Below are 20,745 nucleotides of genomic sequence, written 5' to 3'. Positions count from 1 at the left end.
CTTTTCCTGCAGTTTTTCATAGATTATTTAATATATGTTTGAATCTCCACAAACTTGGAAGAACGCCCTCGTTATTGTGATACTCAAGAAACAAACCACATGTGAATAATCTTAGGTGTATCTGTCTTCTTTCTTCTTTAGGTAAATTTTTTGAAAAACAAATTACTAACATAATTACTTGGCATCTATATAAATAAAATATTCTTAGTGCTGACCAATATGGTTTCATTGCTCAAAAATATGCTGAGGATGCACTTCTGGATCTTAGCAACATTGTACAGAGGGGCAAGACGAGAGGTTTTGTACATTATTTTAATTTTTCTTGATATTGAAGGAGCTTTCGATAATGCATGGTGGCCTGCTATTCTTAATTTACTAAAAGAAATTAAAATGCCTCATAATGTGTTTACTGTTGTTTTTGATTTGCTGAAAGACAGGACAGTCAAGCTTTTTTTGGGTGGCACCTCAAGTGTTCATCGACCTCAGAGAGGATGTCCACAAAGCTGTGTTTCCGGTCCCAAGCTTTGAATTATTATTATGAACGATCTCTTACAGAAACTTTCTGATCCCTTCAGTTGTGAAGTCATTGCCTTTGTAGTTGATTTGTTGATTTGTATTCAAGGAAAAGAAATGCAAAAAGCTTTTCATCTCGCCCAAGATGTTTTAGATTTCATTTATCATTGGTCAATAGATTTTAAGTTAAACTTTAACCATGCAAAATCCAAGACCATGTTTATTGATAGAAAAATACTACTTATGAAGGATTTCAATTGCTTTTAAATGACAATCCCCTTGAGAGGGTGAATGAAATTAAAATTTAGGTGTTTTGTTGGATAGCAAATTAAACTGGAAAAAGCATATTTCCTACATTTCTAATAAATGTGAGACTCTTCAGCGTGGGCTGAATCAAATTGCATGTAATAGTTTTGGTGTTAAATGAAATGTTAGCGCAATTATTTATAAACAAGGCATTGTACCCTTTATTTCATATGGATTGGGGATGATAGGATTGGGGATGATATGATGATTTCATATGGATTGGGGATGATCATATGGATTGTCTCTAAAAAAGAAAATTAACTCTAAACGCCTGCTTCGAGTTCAAAGACGAATTTTACTGTGAGTTATAAGGGATTACCAAACTATTAGTTACAATGCTGTTTTCTCTCTTGCTGGATTTCCACCCCTGGATTTGTTTATTCTGACCTTTACAGATTACAAGAATAGTCTTGCAAACTACTCCAGTTCTCATTTTGATCATTTATTGCCCTTGTCTGTTCTTCCACATCTTTCTGTAAGACAACCAGTACAGATTCTGGATAGTATGGACAGTGATGTAAATTCATTCTCATTTGTGTTGTATACGGATGGTAGTAGGATTGATGATAAAGTTGTTTTTGCTTATGTTATTTTTGAAGATGATATTGAAATTGAGTGTTACCAATTTCACATTAGAAATGAATGTACTGTATATATTTCTGAGCTTCTGTGTATTAATTTTGCAATCAAATGGATAATTAGCCAGGATGGACGTAGTTCCAGTTACTTAATCTGTATGGATTCACTCTCTTCCCTGGAATCCCTTAAAAATACCTCTTTATGTAATGATATTATTATTAATATACAGCAGTCTCTCAGAGATCTGGAGGAGAAGGATATTTCAGCGTTTTTTACATTTGTCCATGGTCATTTGGGTAATTATGGAAATGAGAGACCTGACTGGCTTGCTAAGACTGCAACTAAAAACAGTATTAATGTTGATGTAAATATTCCAAAATCTTATTTTAAAAAACATTCAAAGCTAAAATGATTGAGCAGGGGAACTGTGATTACATCTCATCTGATAAGGGATCTGTTACAAAAACATTCTTCCCAACTATTTTTGAAAGACTGAAAAGTAAAGACTTGTTGCTCAATTTTAAAGTTATGCAATTTTTGCCTGGACATGGTAAATTTAATGTTTATCTTGAATGATTTAAGCTGACATCTTCCAATTTGTGTTATTGCAATCTTAGCGCTCAGCAAAGTGTTTTCAACCTGCTTTTTGACTGCCCACTGCTTGATAAAGCAAGAAATCTATTGAAATGCAGATTAAAATTAATTGGAATTCATTGGCCACCGAAATGTTATGATTTTGTATCTTCAGCTTCGGCCTACTGAGCTTTCAACGATTTTGTTGACTTTTATTTTAAACATTGTAAATGATTTCTTTATACATTTTTATACTTTTGTATTTACTTGCGTTTTTTTTTTTTTTTTTTTTTTTTTTGTGTATAATTTTATTGTATTATTGAAAACTGATGTTATTACTTACAATTTTGCCTTTTTTACTTTGTAAGTCTCGTGTGATACTCGTATGGTGCACAAGGATTTCCTTTTCTTTAAATTTTAAAAAAAAAAAAAATTCAAAATGCAGTTTTCTTAGGCCACTTCATAACTCTTAAGCTCAGCTTCATGTATTGGAGGTATTGAATTTAATCTCAGGAAATGAGACAAATTGTTCTTAGCTAGTTGTTCAGCAAACAGATCAAGTTTTAATTAAAACTTTTGAAATAGATATTGTCAATAGATTTTTTTCCCTGCACCTTGATATTTAAATTGTTCATGTGACAAAGAAAATCTCTGAAAAATGTTAAATCAAAAAAACCATGCTGTCTGTATCTTACAACCTTTCATACTCTGAAAAATACTGTTTCCATGGAAGAACAACATAATGTTATCTTTCAGCTACCAGATTCATTTGAAAACATATCCTGCCCTAAGCTACCTTACTATATCAGAATATTCAGACTCCATAGACTGAAGAAAATCTGGAAATTGCTGGAAGTCTATGAGATTGAATAGTATTTACAAGCCTCGTGATTACATAATCAGTACAGACTTACACAGGACATCTTCATGTATAATGCAATATAGAAAGACAACACTATTTCTGGGAGGGTTTTGATTTAAGAGTCTAAGAAACCTAGTTTCTTCTCGCCCCCCCCTCATCACACTGAGTGCTCCAAGAGTCACAATATTACATATTTGTTACAGGTACTTCCAAAGTTCAAAGTCTCTTCAAAAATTCACAAAAAATATCACATTCATTCCTTTTATAATATATAAATATAATATTTTTTTTTAATTTGCAGTGGTTTAAATAGAACCTTCAGGCATACTGGAGCTGGCCTGAGGGACGTATTTTCCCATCCCTGGTATAAAATGATGATCTGTAATAAAAATATGAACAGATGTAAATAGCATGCAACTACAATCATTTTCTGGACTGCAAATGCCTCTTGACTGACTGTGGGGTTACATGATAATAACAGCCTCAAACCGATGAATCAAATATGCATCTGATGATGTTTACCTATTGAACATCATAGCCTAGCTACTTTAAACAGGCTTCGAAAATTTAAATTAGCCTATAGTTAAGAAAAATCAACCTAAACAATGCATGTACGATTATGAAGTATTAAATACTTCATTTAATTTATAAAACATTGCAGCAAAAACTAAAACCAAAAGTACTCACTGTTAATATTCACAGCTGAAAATAAAATAAGCTTAAAAATTTACTGAAACAATATGCTTTCTCTCGCTTCCGACTTAAAGTTCAAAATAGCTGGCAGAAAGTACAAGGGTATCAATATTCAATGAAGGATAAGTAGGTATGGTATTTTTAGCAGGACATCAAATTTTGACTGTACAAATTATTTCTTCTCTTCATTATACAGTTTTCTACACCAAAACACACCATTCTGCATCTGACTGTTAACATCTCAGACAATATACACGGTGGTTATAATTAAAGTTTTACTTTGAAATGGCTATAAAAGGAAAATTACTGGACTAAATGTTATCAAACTTGGTAATCTTATAAAGGAGGCCATGGGAATTTATTTTCTGAAAAAAAAAAAAAAAAAAAAAAGTTTAAAAAAGTCATTATCAGGGGAGAAATGGCGCTGTATGCAATATTGTTAAACAAAATAAGACATGAAGACATCGGTTTAAAATTTATTTAATCATTTCTGAAACGCGTTACAAAGTATGCAATGGGGAGTCTACCATTTTCCGAAAGCAAGTTTAATCATATTACTGCATTCTGAACAGCAGCTCTTAGCATATCAGGAGAAATATTACAGACATGTTGGTGGATCGCATCTTTCAATTAGACCAAATTGCTTAGATTATTTGTGTAAATCATTTGCTTCTTCCTCCTGTAAGCCAATTACAAGCCACTGCAGTTTTACCCTTATCCCATAAACAGCTTCATTTTAGAAACGATTAAAAACATTTTAAACTAAATCTTTATGTCTTAGGGCTGAATTCAGGCTTCAAAAATCACAAATTAGAAATCTGTAAGAAAACAATTTCTGAAATGCACACACTTTTGCAAGTGATTTGCAATCTCACATTTTCTGATCGCTAATTTGTGGTTTTCACAGATGAAGTTCTTCGTTACATGGATGTTGCACTTGACTTTTATCGCCTTTAACCCCTTCGCGCCAACTGTCACGTATACGTGCCAGCAACGAACACACTTATCTACCGGCCGACACGCAGGCGTGCCAGAGCATTGTTGTGTTTACTACCGACTGTCACGTATTTGTGCCAGTACCTTGGAACATTTTTCAAACTATAATTTCTGACACAAGATGGCACTGTATGTCCATATGGTTTCAGATACATGTACATTAGACCTTCTACTCGAAATGAGAGAAGCATGACTCACATACACGTGTTTTTGATTATATAAACAAACCGGGAACTAAATGTTTCCGAATGGTGCGATTTATGACGCCTCTTTAAATCACACTTTATTCACACGTGGTAGTTGTTTATTGTAAGTAGAAGTTTTATATGCGCTAAAGCGTTGAGTATTTCAGTTTACAGTTCGGTTTTTAGAAAATAATTAGATCTTGTTAGACGTGAATTCTTTCTGTTTTTACCGTTTCAATGTCGAAGCGTCGAAAATGTTTAACAGAGCATGAAATAGCAGAAATGATGCAAAATATTTCAGATATTGATTCTGAAATTCTGATATTCTGATATTGATTCTGAAAGATTAACTGAAAGACATTTTCCAAAACTTTGTTCAGAAGAAACTGATAAGAAAATGAGACGACGATGCTTCGTTTGTTCACATTTCCGGAAAAATCCTCCAAAACGGCAAATGAGTTATTACGAGTTCAAGGAATGTAACGTAGGACTGTGTGTAGATCCCTGTTTTAAAATTTTTTCATACGAAAAGGGAATTTTAAGTAATATATTTAGTTTTCAGATGTATAATGTTAAAAGTCATAAAATGGTGAGTAATTAAAATAAAATGTGTAAAATATGCATTTAAACAAGAAATAAGGTAATTAAAGTATATATATAAAAATATCTATAAAGCATAAGCCGTTTAAATACTCTATAGAGCATTATTAAACAATGCGTTGATACTTCGGAAATTTCATGGATTTAGGCTTAGTAGCAAAAAAGCCCCCGGCCCTGGAGAGACGCTCGCGGAAGACACTGCCGGCCTTCGCGATAAGCACGTGTTTTCGCTACCCGGCTCGAAGGGGTTAAATGGTAATTTTGTTTGGGTCAATGTTTCTTAAGGGTATATAATAAGTTAAACCCATGTAACAAAAGGTTAAGTTAGATTCCAACCCTTATTTCATTTAACAATATTACATACCGAACCACTCAGCCCTAGTGGTGAGTTTTATAACTTCCCCCACCCCCGGCAAATAAATTCCCATGACCTCCTTCACATGATTACCAAGTTTGATAACATTTGGTCCAGTATTTTTCCTTTTATAACCATTTGAAAGTGGAACTTTAATTATAACCACTCTGTATATTATTAGATTTTAAATTGATGCTATGCGTTATATGTATACCATGCATCAATTTTTCGCTTTTATAGAAAAATAAAGAATCAAAGCAAATATACTTAAAGATAATGGACCAAAACTGAAAAAATGTCCCCTCCCTCCAAAAATAAAATATTGAAACTTCGACCTTGAATTTATTGGGTCATATACCTTCAGGGAAATTAAATTTTAAAAAAAAAAAAAACTTGAACTATTGCATGTACATAACTTTCATAGCATAATAAAATTGAAATTTTACATGTCAAGAACTACTAATGCATTAACAAAATCTAATATCAAGAAAAATAAAGCAATGTAATTATTTGATGCTTATTCACAGAGAATAATCAGATTACGTAATACAATTAAATACAATGTATTACTAATAAAATAATTATCCACTGTAAAATAATTGCTTTATACTAGCATCCATTTTTGAAAAAAAAAAATCAATGCAAGCTATCTTAATGGCAAAGCTAATCTGAAAATTCTGAGAAGATTAGAGTAACCAATTCCCATGCAGTTTTCATTTTATGAGCTCCTGATTTTATGTGTTTCTATCTTTACAAGAAATTCTATAAGAAAAATAAAAATTTAATTTGCTTTAAAAAAAACTGCATGCAATAAAATGTGATACCATTGGGGTTAGCAGACTCTGCAACATGCAATACTAGAAGAAACTTTTCCAGGAAATAAATTTCTCCCGAGCATTGGTTCAAAGGGAAGGGTTCTTAATCAAAGCAATTCCACTGAAAGCTAAGTGCTGACTACATACATGGGACATTTTGCTATTCTGACAAAAAGTGTTTTGCTGAGCATGCTTTGTCTCACATAAGTCTTTGTCAAAGAATTGATTTTTGCGTAAGTCAACAAAATAGACATCATAGAAACCAAGACTCCTGGAAATGCTTTCAACATGCTTTCATCATCCCAACTGTTGCGCTAACAATCTAACAGTTAAGCTGGCTGCCTTTCTATACCTTTTTTGCTCTTTTATTAATGGACTTTTGTTCTTTAATAAAAGAAATACAATTTATAGCATCGAGAGGATTAATATAAACAATGGTTGTTAGTTAGCTATTCATAACATTCACAGATTATACTATGTTTGTTGCCTACATCATCTTTATCAGATTGCTACTTCTTATATTTAATTCTTTTGCCTTTCACACATGATTCACTCATGCGATGACTGCTTTTATGCCTTTCACATAGTGGAATTCTTTGAAAAGCCTATTGAGGGAGTGGTTCTAGAAGTCACACAGTAAGTATTTATGGCACAATTCAGCTGTGTTTGGACAATCATTAATACAAAGGAGTACATCAGTGTCCTCCCCTTAGGTGTTACAATAACACGTAACATTCCTATACAACAATTTGATGTAATATACAGGAAACTTGCTGTGATTCATGCTAGCTTTCATATAAAAATAGCTCTGTCTTGAATCAGCTCAAGATGGGATTTTGGAAGATACTAAAGACATACCTTCCAGTATGGTCATCTTACTATCTTTCTTGCTACTCTTCAAGGAGGCTGTTCTTTATGTATCTTTTCACTACCAACTTCATCGGCTCTATTACTTCTTTTTTGGCCTGTACAGTCTTGGATTCACTTAATTGTGATGAAGTTCATCCTGATTCGATAACAGGTGAATGGGTTCACTATATGGTTTTCATGGTTTACGTATAAGATAGCACAAAAATTACCTTCCGATTTTAAAGGGTGGTAGGTACCAAGGGTTGCCAGGACGTCTCTTAGGACTTCAATGTATGGTTGTTTGGAATTTAGCTAGTTCAAACCTTACAGATCACTCAATGCCTACAAAAAAGGTATCAGCACTGTACTGTTTTCTTCATCCACAGGGCTGCCTTTCATAGGGCATATGATTACCCTTGGAATATGGAAGAGTTGTCACAAAGTATTGACATATTTTGTAACTGTTCTGTGGGACCACAAAGGCAGCTCTTAATTCTTAATCAATTCTTGATCATCTATGTACATGTCTTTCTCCTCCAGGTAGAAGATTTGATCCAAAGTACCTATGAAACTTTTGCAGAGTGTATTTGGGTATTCTTAAGAATCAGATTGATATTTGAGCTGGAAAGGATTGGTTGCCCTTTATCAATGGCATCTTCTTGGTAGTTAAAGAACTTATAAAGTTAATTCTCAGTTTGAATGCCAGTATGGTTTCAAGCACTTGCAGCATTGCAGTAAATATTATTGTACATTTGCTCGTTATTTTGAGCAGTGCTATTCACTATATCTGTGTCAACTTTTGACAGACTAGCTGTTCCAGTCACCCAGAATGGGCAGCCATAGTGGATCATCCTCTCTATAGTTTTCAAGTATAGTTGTTTTATATGTTGCCCTTTTGCCACTACATTCTATTCACCATCATATCTAGTTTATTGATTGTATTATCCATTCTGTTTCTTATGGCTGTTAAGCAAGGGATTGATAATAATTTTTCTTCAAGTACAAACCCTAGATACTTCATGGTGTCTTGCCTTCATAGTAATAAAGTGCCTTGCCACTTTATTCATAGGGAAGGGGATTCCTTCTATTTTATTCCCTTTCAGAAACATGATCAATTGTATCTTTTCAACTCTAAATCTGAGCTTGTATTTCTTGCTGCATTGCATAAAGATTCACATTCCATTTTCTTTCAATAATGGTCTTGTTTCCTCCTGTTTCCTGAATGCAGGCCATTATCTCCAAAGTTGAGTTTTAAGATTGTATCAGCTATAATGTTCCCTAATACTGGCTCAATATTCAAGCCTTGGGTGGAGACTCGTTTGCGATTTTCTATTGTGATATCAAGCATGTCCCTTTTACAGGTTTTGCTCCTGTCTTTTGAGTAGCTTCTGATAAGACTGTACGGGTTCTGTGGGCATTTCAGTTCTTTCAGTCTCATTTTAAGGTATCCAACATGGTATTCAAGGTATCCAACAAGCTTCTACCTTTTGAAAAGACAAACTGGACTGCACTAAGGAGATTGTTATTTTTGAGATGGTATGTCAATTATTGTGTCATGATTTTATCTAGAACCTTTCCCCATGCCATGATTTTATCTAGAACCTTTCCCCAAGCTGAAAGCAGGCAGATAAGCCTGTAGGACCCAAGTTTGGCCTTATCTTTTCTTTCTTTTCAGAATAGCAAGAGTTCTGCACTCTTCTATGGTCTGGGAAAATATCCAAGTTCCAGGCATTTACTCATTGGTTTCCCATGTTTGATCTTCGTTGACAAGTTTAAGTTCATCTACCATCTGTGTTGTCAGGCTATCTAACCCTTATGTTTTTCCTCTTTCAGTTGTTCTTATTATTCATCTTAATTCAGACTTGGAGAAGAGAATGTTGTTATCTGTTTATGATGTTTTTTAATTTTCTTTTATAGTTACATCATGTTCAGAGTTCTGTGCCAGATCATCTTGTGAGAAATGATAGTTTATTATTTCTTCTGCCATGCAGATTTCAGTACTGTCATTCTTAAGAACAGTACTTATTTGTAGGGGACCTAAGCTTTTCCCTTTTGTAAAGTTGAATAAACTCCAAATAAAGAACACACAATTTTCGCTCAGAGATCAACCTATCCGATATCTTTCTTTTCTTCCTATAGATCTTATTATTTCTTCTTTATAAATCATTCTATATTTCATTCTTCCATTACCAGTTGTTTGCTGAAACCTCTTTCTAATGGTTCTAACTTTTTTCCTTACAACAGTTAAATCTAAGCTCTATCAGGTACAAGATTTGGGCCTTCAGATGTAATCCTTTTTCACATTTACCTTTCTATACAGTCATCTATGCCCTTCATTGTGGCGTATCTCTGGGTTCTGAGAAAGCATGTTTATCTTCTTTCTTCTCAGTCTCGTGAAAGCAACATTCATAATTTTGTAATAAACATTATTATAGTTACTGAGTTTTCCTCATCTGCCACCCGCCAATTTTGAATTGCTATCGTTCCTACTTTTTTATGAAGGTTAGGTCAGCTTAATGATTACCTTGTGCTCTAGCAAATGTAGGGATACTTCCTGATTCATTCTCAACTCATAGACCTGTTTCAGCAATAAACTTATACTTTCAGTCCCCTTGAATCAGTAATAGCTCCAAAGAGGGCTTTTTGAAGTCTTTGCTAATAATGGTGAAGTTTGCTAATAATGGTTGCTAATAATTTTCTTTTTTTTTTTTTTTTTTTTTTTTTTTTTAGTAAGAATTGATCTTTTCCTATTTTAAGCACAATCATATCGAGAGTGCTGAGTACTTTTGACACCAAGAGTGACACATCAGTACTAAAACTGCTGCTTCTGTATCTGATGGGTGATAATTTCTACGACATTTAATTGGGAATTCAAACAGTTTGTTCTTCACTAAATATGACTCTTGTACACATGCTAATTTGATGTTGATATTTTCTTCAAATTTTGTCTTCAGTTTTTCCATTATACTCTTAGAATGCTTGCTGAATGCTAATTTTAATAACTTGTAAATTAACTATAATTTACATGTTTCAGCTGAGTGATTTCTCTTAGATAGCATGCGCATGCTTCACTTCAACTGTCATATATTATGTTACATCCTGTATTGAATCACATTTGCTTTGGTACAACTGACATATTTTTTTGTATCCTTGTCACAATCTCTTAATTTATGCTCATCAGAGCTGCATCCTGTACATATTTTCTCCTCTCTATTGTGTTTTACTGGGTAGCTGAATCCAAAACTCTTCAGACATTGTGTAACTTTAATGAATTCCCTTCTGTTGTTTCATGTCCACTAAATACTTTTTTCTTATTTCTCATTAATGATTTAAATGTTTTTGAGTCTATGATCACGATCCAGTGCTTTCTGTATCTTGCTTTTAGTGCAAATAGAACTTCTAACTTTGATTTTGCATATTCGAAATTTTAGATTCTCATTTCTAGACTTTCTACCTCATGTTTAGTTATCTCTTCAGTCACATTCCTGTGATTCTATTATGAGAGATGCTAATTACTTCCCTCAATTTTTCCCCCTTACTGCCTTCTTCAGAACCCCCCTTTGTTAGTTACCTCAATTATTAACCCACCTTTGCTTATTTTCTTTAAATTCTATACTCCCACTCTGAGTTTTTCTGGGTTAATAGTCCTAACTAGTTTCTCTTACACCTCTTCAGAGGTGAGACTAAATCTTTTCGGTCACTTTTATAGGAATCACTTCTTTATTAAATACTCCTAAGTTAGACAGGTATTCTTGTGCTTCCTGAATTTCTTTACTAGCTTCCACCAAATAATTGACATCTAGTTGCCTCATACCTTCCTGTTCTGTTTGTACAGCACTAGCCTACAACACATCATTGTTGTGGCATTTCTGTCTACCTGGTTCTCTGTCTCTTGGCCTTAGCATCTTGCTTTGTGTTTGTACTGTGCAAGAAACTGACTGGTGATGTGAACACTATAAGGACTACTGCACGGCTCTGCTACTAGTGAAAATGAAGTAGCTTTTTCTTTTTTTGAACAGTGCCAGTGCCCTGGGGTTCTCACTGACCCTGCTATTATAGACTAGTTGGCAAAGAGTTTAGACCGCTTAGACCCTCTTTCAAAAAAGCCCACAAATGATGATAACCTACACTCGGCCTGGGAATGTTACTTGCAAATAGACTGGAACTAATATGATCACTCACCCCTTATCATATGACAGCACGGAGATACTTAGTAGAACCTCTTCTAATTGATACACTGGACATGCAATATTACAATAGCTCATGCTATGATACACTCTAACACTTATTTTCCATCAGCAAAAAGATGACTACAAAATTTCCATTCTGCGATAGGGCTGTTAAAGGTTAGCCAGTAGATCTGATTGCAGTTTTAGGATATGAAAATTCCATCCTTAAAGATAACGAAATAATGAATTTTACATCAGTGAGAACCAGCAACTCTTATTGTTGCCCTCACAACTTGCTGTGAGAATGAATGCTGCTTCAAGGCTTCCAAGCTCAGTGTCACTCACAAACACTTAGTGACTCATTTCTAGCTATCACATTTTTTTTTTTTTTTTTTTTTTTTAAATTACGCCACCTTTCAAGCTTTTTTCCCCTAATAGTAATTTTAAAAAACTGTCATCAAGTCAAAAAGATGAAATAAGACACTAACTAACACATTATCCAAGAAATAAAGTAAAGAAGTATCATTACAGGAAAAATATAAAATTCTAAAACAACGTGGAATCAGAAATATTGTCAAAAGCATTTGTAATGGATAGTCATTGGATTCTTCACATGTCTGTTCAATTTTAAGGACTAAGAAATATTTGTCTGAAATTAAGAATACATAGTGTATCCAATCTACCTGGTTAAGAACAAAGGACGATAGCATAATATCCCAAATGGAGAACATTTTAAATGTGTAGGTTAGCAGTCACACATAAAGATGAAACACGCCTGTCATATATGCCATAATTTGTACAGAAGCATTGCGCATTTTTGAAATGTTCAAGAGCAAAAAACAGAACTGTAAAAGTTCTTTTGCCATCAGTGGGCAGCCACAAGAAGAGGGCAGGATGGCAAAATTTTATTTGCAAGGTGAAGCCACTAGTGCTGATAGTAATGCAGCAAAATCATTTCCTAAAAATTAGAAGAATGACTTGAAAAGGAAAATTACATGCCTGTACAAATCTTCAGTGAGGATAAGATCAGATTATTCAGGAAAAAATGCTATCTTCATAAGCTCTTTACAATTACTTTTCCTCTTAGTTTTGACAAAGAATTTTAAACAAAACAAACATTTTAGAATAAAAATTTCTGGCAAAAGCTTATTATTTTAAAAAAGAAGTATTGCCTTCTACTTTTAAATTTAGTCTTCAAAATATACATGTAAACAAGCGGTGGATTAAAGGATATGTTTTTGTGCTTTCCAATGAGAAATACAGAAAGAGAAAAACCATCAATGGAAAGAAATCTGTCAGTCAGTGGAATCCATAAATAGAAGAAACTATCATTGACTAAAAATGAATACCCTAAAATGGTATGCACTGTTTCTAAAGTTTCTAAAGTTAAATTATTGGTAATAAAAGAAAATCTGCCAATGCAGAAATCAATTGCAAAGTTTTTAAATACATTTATAGTAACAATAGATAAAATAATAAACCAAGATTTTCAACTTAAAAAAGCTAAGAAACATTATGTTCACCAGCTTTAGCGGAGGCACGTGGCTCATTGTAGAACAATTTATAGAACACTGTATGAAAACTATTTAGGAGGAGATGAATAGAAATAACATTGTGACCCTTGATGAAGCATGGGTTTACCTAAATGACAGCAATTAAAAAAAGGTCTATTTACTACGAAAAATGAAGAGAAAAGATTGCACAAACCTGGTTTTATCAATGTATCAATGCAAAGAAAGTTTCATAAGGGGTTTATCACGAGTGAATTAAGATGGGGGGAATTAAGATGAGTGGGAAAAACATGTTAAAAACAACTCAACATTTTGTTTTAATCCGATATTTACAGAAGAAATTCCATTCCTTTATCCCAGTGGCTTTCAAAGAATGAAACTTTGCGAAGACGACAAGTCATACTTTGAAAAGCACTACAGCATTTCTTGAAAAAATAAAAGACTGATACAGGTACTGCAAGTTACCTTTTCAATATATTCCTGCAAAGTCCCTTGATGTTTCACCTATGGATGCTGTGCCTTTGGTCTCTTGAAAAGAGTCTTTCTAAGTGCAAACCCATGGTGACTGATGAGCTCTGAACTATAGTGGAAGAGGAATGGAAATCAGTATTCCTGGAATTTTTTTTTTTTTTAAATCTCTTCTGTCATGGAAATCATGATGCAGAAAAAAGGCTTTCAGATAGATCAAACATTTTAAAAACTACTCTTTGTATTTTAAACATTAATTAAGCGACCAAAATCCATTCTAAAAATATGAAAATACCCTCTGTAGGTACTAGATTGTTAAAGAATTATCATCAGTGTCAGGCTTTAAAGCTGCTAAAGATCAACTAAATTTAATACTTGGTGGCAATGCAAGTGGTGATTGCAAACTCAAATCACTGCTTGTTTATAGGTTAGAAAATCCAAAAGCACTAAGTGTTAAAAAATATAATTCCGTCATAAAGTCAGTCATAAATATTATTCCAATCATAAAGAAATCTAATAAAAAAAAGGCTTGGATCATTGTCACATTTTTCAAAGACTGGTTTTTAATCATTTCATTCCAGAAGTAACACAATACTGTGAGAACAAAAAAAATTCCTTTTCACATTCTTTTAAATTTGAATAATGCACCTGGGCACCCTCCTTCTCAATAAAATCATCATCTAAATGTTAGGGAGCCCACCAGCGAACAAGTGGTAAAGCCGCTGAACACTGGTAGTTCGGTCCGAGGTTTGAATCCCCCGAACAGGCTGGCTGCATGGATGTTTTTGTGGTTTTCCCCATATGTAACGTGCATACGAGCCAGTTTCCCTTAGAAAGTCCTCCACAAAGGCATCCCTCCTCTTCGGCAGATAGCCCTAGTGTGCTTTGCCATAATTAAATACACCACCAACACCACTACATGTTAGGATTTTATGTTTATCTCCTCCCCCTTCAATACAATCTCGCATAGTCAGCTCATGGATTAAGGTGTTGCTGCAACAATCAAAGCTTATTATTGGCATCAAACATTTGAATCTCTATTACTTACCCGAAATAATGAAGTCATGGATACTGACAGCAACTCAACTCTTAAACATTTTTGGAAACTTTTAATGTTTTAGATGCAATGAATATAATAATGCATGTTTCAAGAAAAATTTCAGAAAAAACAATCAGTAGTGTTTGGTGAAAATTTTGTCCTAACTTAAGTGCTAATTTTGAAGTATATAAGGCACAAGAAATAATTCAACACAAAACTAAGAAGATTATGCAAACTGCTGAAAAGTTAAACATCAGAACCTATACTTGTGACACAACTGATCTTTTTACAACACATAATAGTGATCTTTCAAATGAAGAGCTGCGTGAAATAAAAAGCAAAAGAAGAAAGAAGCAGAAATCTCCAATGCCAGATTTACACCCTTTGACAAACAAGGCTGTATATATATAGTCTAGAATATATTTTATGACATGTATTATTTATTGTGTGTATCTTTATGTCCAAGAAACTAAGGCAATATATTAAAAATATATAAATCTAAATATAAAGTACCAGGTGCATTTTGGGATTAAAATCAAGGAAATAACTTTTTCTTAAAGTAGTTTTGAGAAATCTAAGGTTTCTTAGATAAACTCTGAGCTGGTTAGAGGGTTAAAGAAACTTTTGAAGAGATTGAAAAAGGAATACAAACTTTTTTTATTCTTATGATATAAAGAGCGAATGGAACAGAAAAGTTACTGCACATCTTAAAAATTTATATGTTATGATCAAATTTATAAAGATAAGATAAAGCGATCTCACATGCAAAGAATACTTGAAGCTTTTTTAAAGAAGAAAACTTCTCCCTCTACTAAAAATAAAATGGAAAAAAAAAATAATAATTTTGACATTTATAATATTCTTTTTATTTTGAGAGGGGGGAACTATTTTTGACTTATAGAAAAGCTGAACTGCTTGTTTTTTAATACATGTTTTTGCCTATTTCTTTATCTTTTTTACCAAAACTGAAAATATTCTTATGTTCAAAACTAGTGTCCTCATTATTATGTCATTTCTATGACAAAATAATCTTCAGTTTACAAGTTCTCAATTTATGAGTGATAATTTTGTCAGAATTAACTCGTAAAGTCGAAACTACCTAACTCTTCTTTTAGTGTATTTCATCCCACTAAACACTACTTAGAAACCAACAGATAACATTTGGGTATTTACTGGAACTTTATTTACTTAAATTTAATATACTTTATCACTATGCAATCACCTTAGTCTCTTGCCGTTGTGTGGTTAAAATGCAAATATGAGCAATTTATATACAGTACTGATGTCTAATTTTGATATTTCACTTCAGTTTCATAAGATTTAAAAAATAAAACTAAGCCTAGTATCATCAACAGTGTATTTTGCACAATGGTTAGGATTAAAAAAAAAAAAAAAAAAATCTAGTATCCATTCTGACATTAAGAATGTAACAACACTATCAAAAATGAATAAATTTAAAATATATTTATATATTTTTCTCATGTATTAACAGTATTATAATTTTTAGTGATTAAAATGTTTCTACTAAAATACATAGATTTAATATTTCTATAAACACTGAAAAGACAAATTAGTATCCATCTTGTTCAATACTCCCCTGCTCTACTTTTCTCACTGATAACAGCAACAATATGCATGGGAAAGAATACAATGAGGTGCTAAAAGTGAGAAAGTGATACTGTCATGCAGCAAGCCTGCAGTTTCCACTGTAAATCTATCACAAAGCATGGTAGTTAGTCCAGAAGATGAACATACCATTGTTGGTCATTCCACTGATGCTCAAAAGGATTCATAACTAGGAGTTATGGAAGCTTTATAACTGCAATTATTCCATCCTCACTGCTATGCTTGCTGAACAATTCCTGTGCAATGTGTGACCCAAGGGTGCTGCATAATCTGTTCAAAAGAGTGCGTCATTCTGTAAGAATAAGTGCATAAAGGAATGTTGATGATCAGCCAGCAGTTCAATGAATCCTAAGCTCTTAAAAATTTCATCCAATGTGACAAGAGGACCCAATAAACACCACATAAAGATGGCCCAAATAGTTACACTACCAACACTGTCCCTGTATGATGCCTGTCTAACACACAAGATGCAGTGTTTCATGTGGTTTATTAATATCTGCCATCTGCCTTCTGGAGCTGGAATCTTGATTCATTGGATTAGATCATACATTTCCAATCTTCCGCTATCTAATGATGGTGCAATTAGTTAAACTGAAGCCATGGCTATCAATATCTTCCCATTAATAGTAACCCAAAACAGCCATTACTTGTTATACTTGAGTCGCAACAGTTGCCAATGAACAGTCTATGTGCAGATGCTAGAGAAAGCACCATTGAAAATCTATCGTTAAATTGTGTTTTTTGCCATCGATGCAAAATGACCAAGTCTTCGATTACCTCAGGCATCAATTCTGGTTTACATCTGTATTTTTCACGATTCACAATTTTTTTTAGGTACTTCTGATACATTTGTGCCACAGTAGTGTAGAACATGCACAGAAGATAGGTGGTTGCTAATGTCGAGCAGCCAGCCAGGCATGTGCTAACAATTTATTCATAATATAATTTGCTTAGATTGCTGTGCTTACCCTTGATAAAAATCTTTGGCATGTCCATTGAAGCTCTGATAATTATATTTTGTGGCACCGACAACAGCCAGTAGCTTACTAGTCAATAGTTAACAATGTGCTTATTAACATGGTTACATTGCAGGTACGTACAGTAATTTGTCTCTTCAGTGTATCCTTTAATACATGGATTGAGTGATGAAAGGTTTAAGAAGTTTGTGCACATCTTGGCAGATATATACAACTTAAACATTTTCCTGCACTTTCAGATTACCTTTGCTTAAGCATAGATTAATTTTAATATGAAATATTGATATGACAATTTCCATGGCTTTATAAACAAACCTGATAAGATTTATATGTGTTACCATGATGATGCTTATTTTCCAGATATATTATGAAGATAACTTTTTTGGATGTGTTATTGTGAATTGCCTCACTATTCCTTAATTTACCATAGCTAATAATAAAACAGAATGTAGTTAACTAGTTTTCTAACTATAAAAATAAAGTCAAATTTGCAATAAAAAAAATTTACTCAGTTTACTTAATGATTAACATTTTAAAACTTAGAAAATGAAATTATTTGCAGTAGAATTTTAATAATAAAACAATGAAAGGAAAAGTATCACATCCTACACACCATTACATTATAATAAATGATAACATAATGTACATCAAAATGGATATGAAATATATTTTTAAAAAAACGGCAACTTACTTTTGCTCCATAATTGATTAAAATTTCAGCACATTCAACTTGATTTTGGATACAAGCCTCATGTAAAGGCGTCAAGCAATCATAATTTGTTTGATTCGGAGATAATCCACTTTCCAGTAAAAAAATTAGGTTTTGTTTGTGTCCAAGCTCGGCAGCTTTATGCAGTGGATAAGGTCCATACGCTTGCAACACTATTGAAAAATTAAATCTGAATATTAACAAAACTCAAATGCATCTTAATTTTAAAAAACTCTAAAGCACTGAAGAAAAAGGATTAAAATGATATAATATCAATTAAATAATATTTTAGATAAGCATTAAATATCTGTTGTTAATAAATTATTAAATATCTATTGTTGTTCAATTCCATACATAACTGCAGTGCTTCCCAAATTTTTTGACTTAAGCAGCCTTTTTTTGGAACAATTTCTGTTGCAGAACTCCTTAGGCCTATCTTATAAAAACAGTGGTTCCCAACACTTTTTACTCATGAAATTCTTTTTAAGAACAATTTCTATACTGGAGCTCCTTTAGGCCTATCCTGTAAAGCAGGGTTTCTTAAACTTTTATCAGTTGTGACTCCCTTTTTATCACTGAGATTTTTTTCACAAAACCCAGGACCCCATAATATTTTTTAAAATTTTGTGGAACCCCATAAGTATTGCGCAAATCCGACACATATGTGAGTGAAACTGGCAATTTTTTCACTTGTACTGTACAGTCAAAAGTCTTTAATCCAGAATGATCTATAATCAGGACCTCAAAGCTACAGACTTTTTGCGCATGCGCTTATGACATTTACGCATGCACATTTAATGTATAACGGACGGTATAAGCTAAGCTAAAATTATCTAATTATCTATTTCAGTTAATGTTGCAGATTGCGTTGTTCCTTAATCTTCGAATTGGATTCGGCTTATTATTTTTTGCAGACTGTTAGAGGAATTTTATAAAAGTAAGCTTGAACTTTCGATTATGCCGAAAAAAATTTCCAATTCTGGAGCTGCCAAAGGATCTACAAAGCGAAAGCATGTTTCAATATCCATCAAACAAAAAGCGGAATTGCTGCAAAAAAAAAAAAAAAAAAAAAATGGATAAAGGCATATCCTTTGCTTCTCTAACCGTTCTGAAATCTGTTTATCAATTTCACGCTGCTGTGCGGGGGGGGGGACGTCGCGGCGCTATGAACTGGACGTTGATCTGTCAGCACTATCCTTATCTTCAGGGCAGATGGTTTTATTTTATTCGGCTTCTAATTCCTTACTAAATGTAGTATTTCATCTTGATGTACTCCGTCTTTGATATGATTTAAATCAAATTCCTCATCATTATAAATATCACGAATACACATCAAAGAGTTTTCTGGTTGCAATTTTCTAATTTTGACTATGCGTAATGTATGCTTTACGCATGTGCGCATTGAAAGAAATGTTTAATAAAGTAAAAACAAATAAATATTAAGGTTTTTTTTTTTTTTTTTTTTTTTAATTTTGATACCTTTTAGATCATAATTGCTCTTTATTTCCTAAATTACGGTTTCATATTTTTAATTTTATAATTTCTGCATGGCATCTTACCAGATTTAAATTGATGATCTATAATCCGGAAAAACCGATAATCCGGAATCGCCGAAGTCCCGATGAGTCCGGATTAAAGACTTTTGACTGTACTATTGCAGTTTTAGGTCATTAAACTTTAATTTCTAATTTTAAGACATAGAACAATGTGAAAATTTTAAATGAGTAACAGACGAAATGACAGTGTCACGTGCAAGGCAAGGAAAATGAATGTTTATATTATAAAAAGAATGCATCCAAATGTTTTCGTTTTTTTCTTTGTCTGTATTGTCTTATCTTTATCCATTTTCAAATACATTGTGTAAAAATATTTGGTAATTGTAAAATTATTATAATAACTTAAAGAAATATCAAAACTGCTAAAATTTTTGGCGAACCCCTGCTGCAGGTCCCACGACCCCCTTAGGAATCGCATCCCACAGTTTAAGAAACCCTGCTGTAAAATAAAGAGATATCTAACTAATTGCATAATACCCATCCAGTGAAATTACATTTAAAAACTGCTTAAAATTTAACTTGATATCTCAGTTAATCAACTACCACAAATACACAATATGTTTAAAATTTGGTTATACACAGAAGTTCATTCAAATTTGAATAAATCCCACCATTTGCAAAACAGCAAATTTCACATTATTGATTAAGAGCAATAATAAAATTATCCATAGAATAAACTCAATTTTTCCAGTTTCATTACCTGGTACTCAAAACTATTATTACTCATTATAATTTGACACCTGTGATGCACTTTTGCAGATTTTCCTTATTTTAGGTTAAGCTACTGGTAATGGTAAGCAAATGTAATAATTCTCCATTTAAGCAGCTTATGTATTTTATTTGACACCTATATAAGCACAGAGTCCCGCATCACAAAATAATTATAATAGCTAGCATAATTAATTATGCAACTTGCAGCAATATTAATTTCGTTTCACACAAGATTTTGAATTCATCTTACAAATGCAGCCTAAACTCCAGAAGACTTTGGATGTCAAATGCAATTTTTAGTTCAATGTAAGGTTTAAAATATATGAGGACTTCGCATTCAACTCAGTTTAGCCTAGGTGATTTTTTTGTTCATGCTCAGGAATTCAGATCCCAAGTAATCAAACATATTCTCTTATACTGTCAGAAAATAATGTTCAAGCAAATCTTTCAAACCTTAGCTTGAATGTTTCTCTGTATTTTTTTCTTTAATCCTGAAGTTATTTTTATTGAATTTTAACAACTGATAGGCACTGAGTGCACATCAATAAGCTAAATTTCGGTACTATTCGGTTTTGAAGGCCGTAAAAAATCGCTAAACTATTGTTGATGCCAGTTCAGCCAAAAATAATTGTGGCAACCCTAATGCGAGAAAG

At 32.9% G+C, this 20,745-nt stretch overlaps 1 protein-coding gene across 4 annotated transcripts in view; it reads right to left on the bottom strand.

Annotated features, from left to right (window-relative positions):
- The window catches only part of LOC118203809 (ankyrin repeat and SOCS box protein 13-like), a 72,552-nt gene that overhangs the window by 41,853 nt on the left and 9,954 nt on the right, over window positions 1-20,745 (bottom strand). For all 4 annotated transcript variants that reach the window (XR_015041301.1, XM_085817280.1, XM_085817281.1 and 1 more), the window contains exon 2: window positions 17,808-17,998. Coding sequence is in view for 3 of the 4 variants with exons in the window: in XM_085817280.1 (XP_085673406.1) it covers window positions 17,808-17,998 (191 nt within the window). In the remaining variant the exon portion in view is untranslated. The remainder of the gene's footprint in view (window positions 1-17,807; window positions 17,999-20,745) is intronic.

Source organism: Stegodyphus dumicola, chromosome 5 (genome assembly GCF_044657685.1).
Source record: "Stegodyphus dumicola isolate Sdum_Otavi_A_Nest chromosome 5, ASM4465768v1".
Taxonomy (NCBI): domain Eukaryota; kingdom Metazoa; phylum Arthropoda; class Arachnida; order Araneae; family Eresidae; genus Stegodyphus; species Stegodyphus dumicola.
The sequence above is the reverse complement of the archived record's forward strand: the minus strand, read 5'-3'. Positions and strand labels throughout refer to the sequence as shown.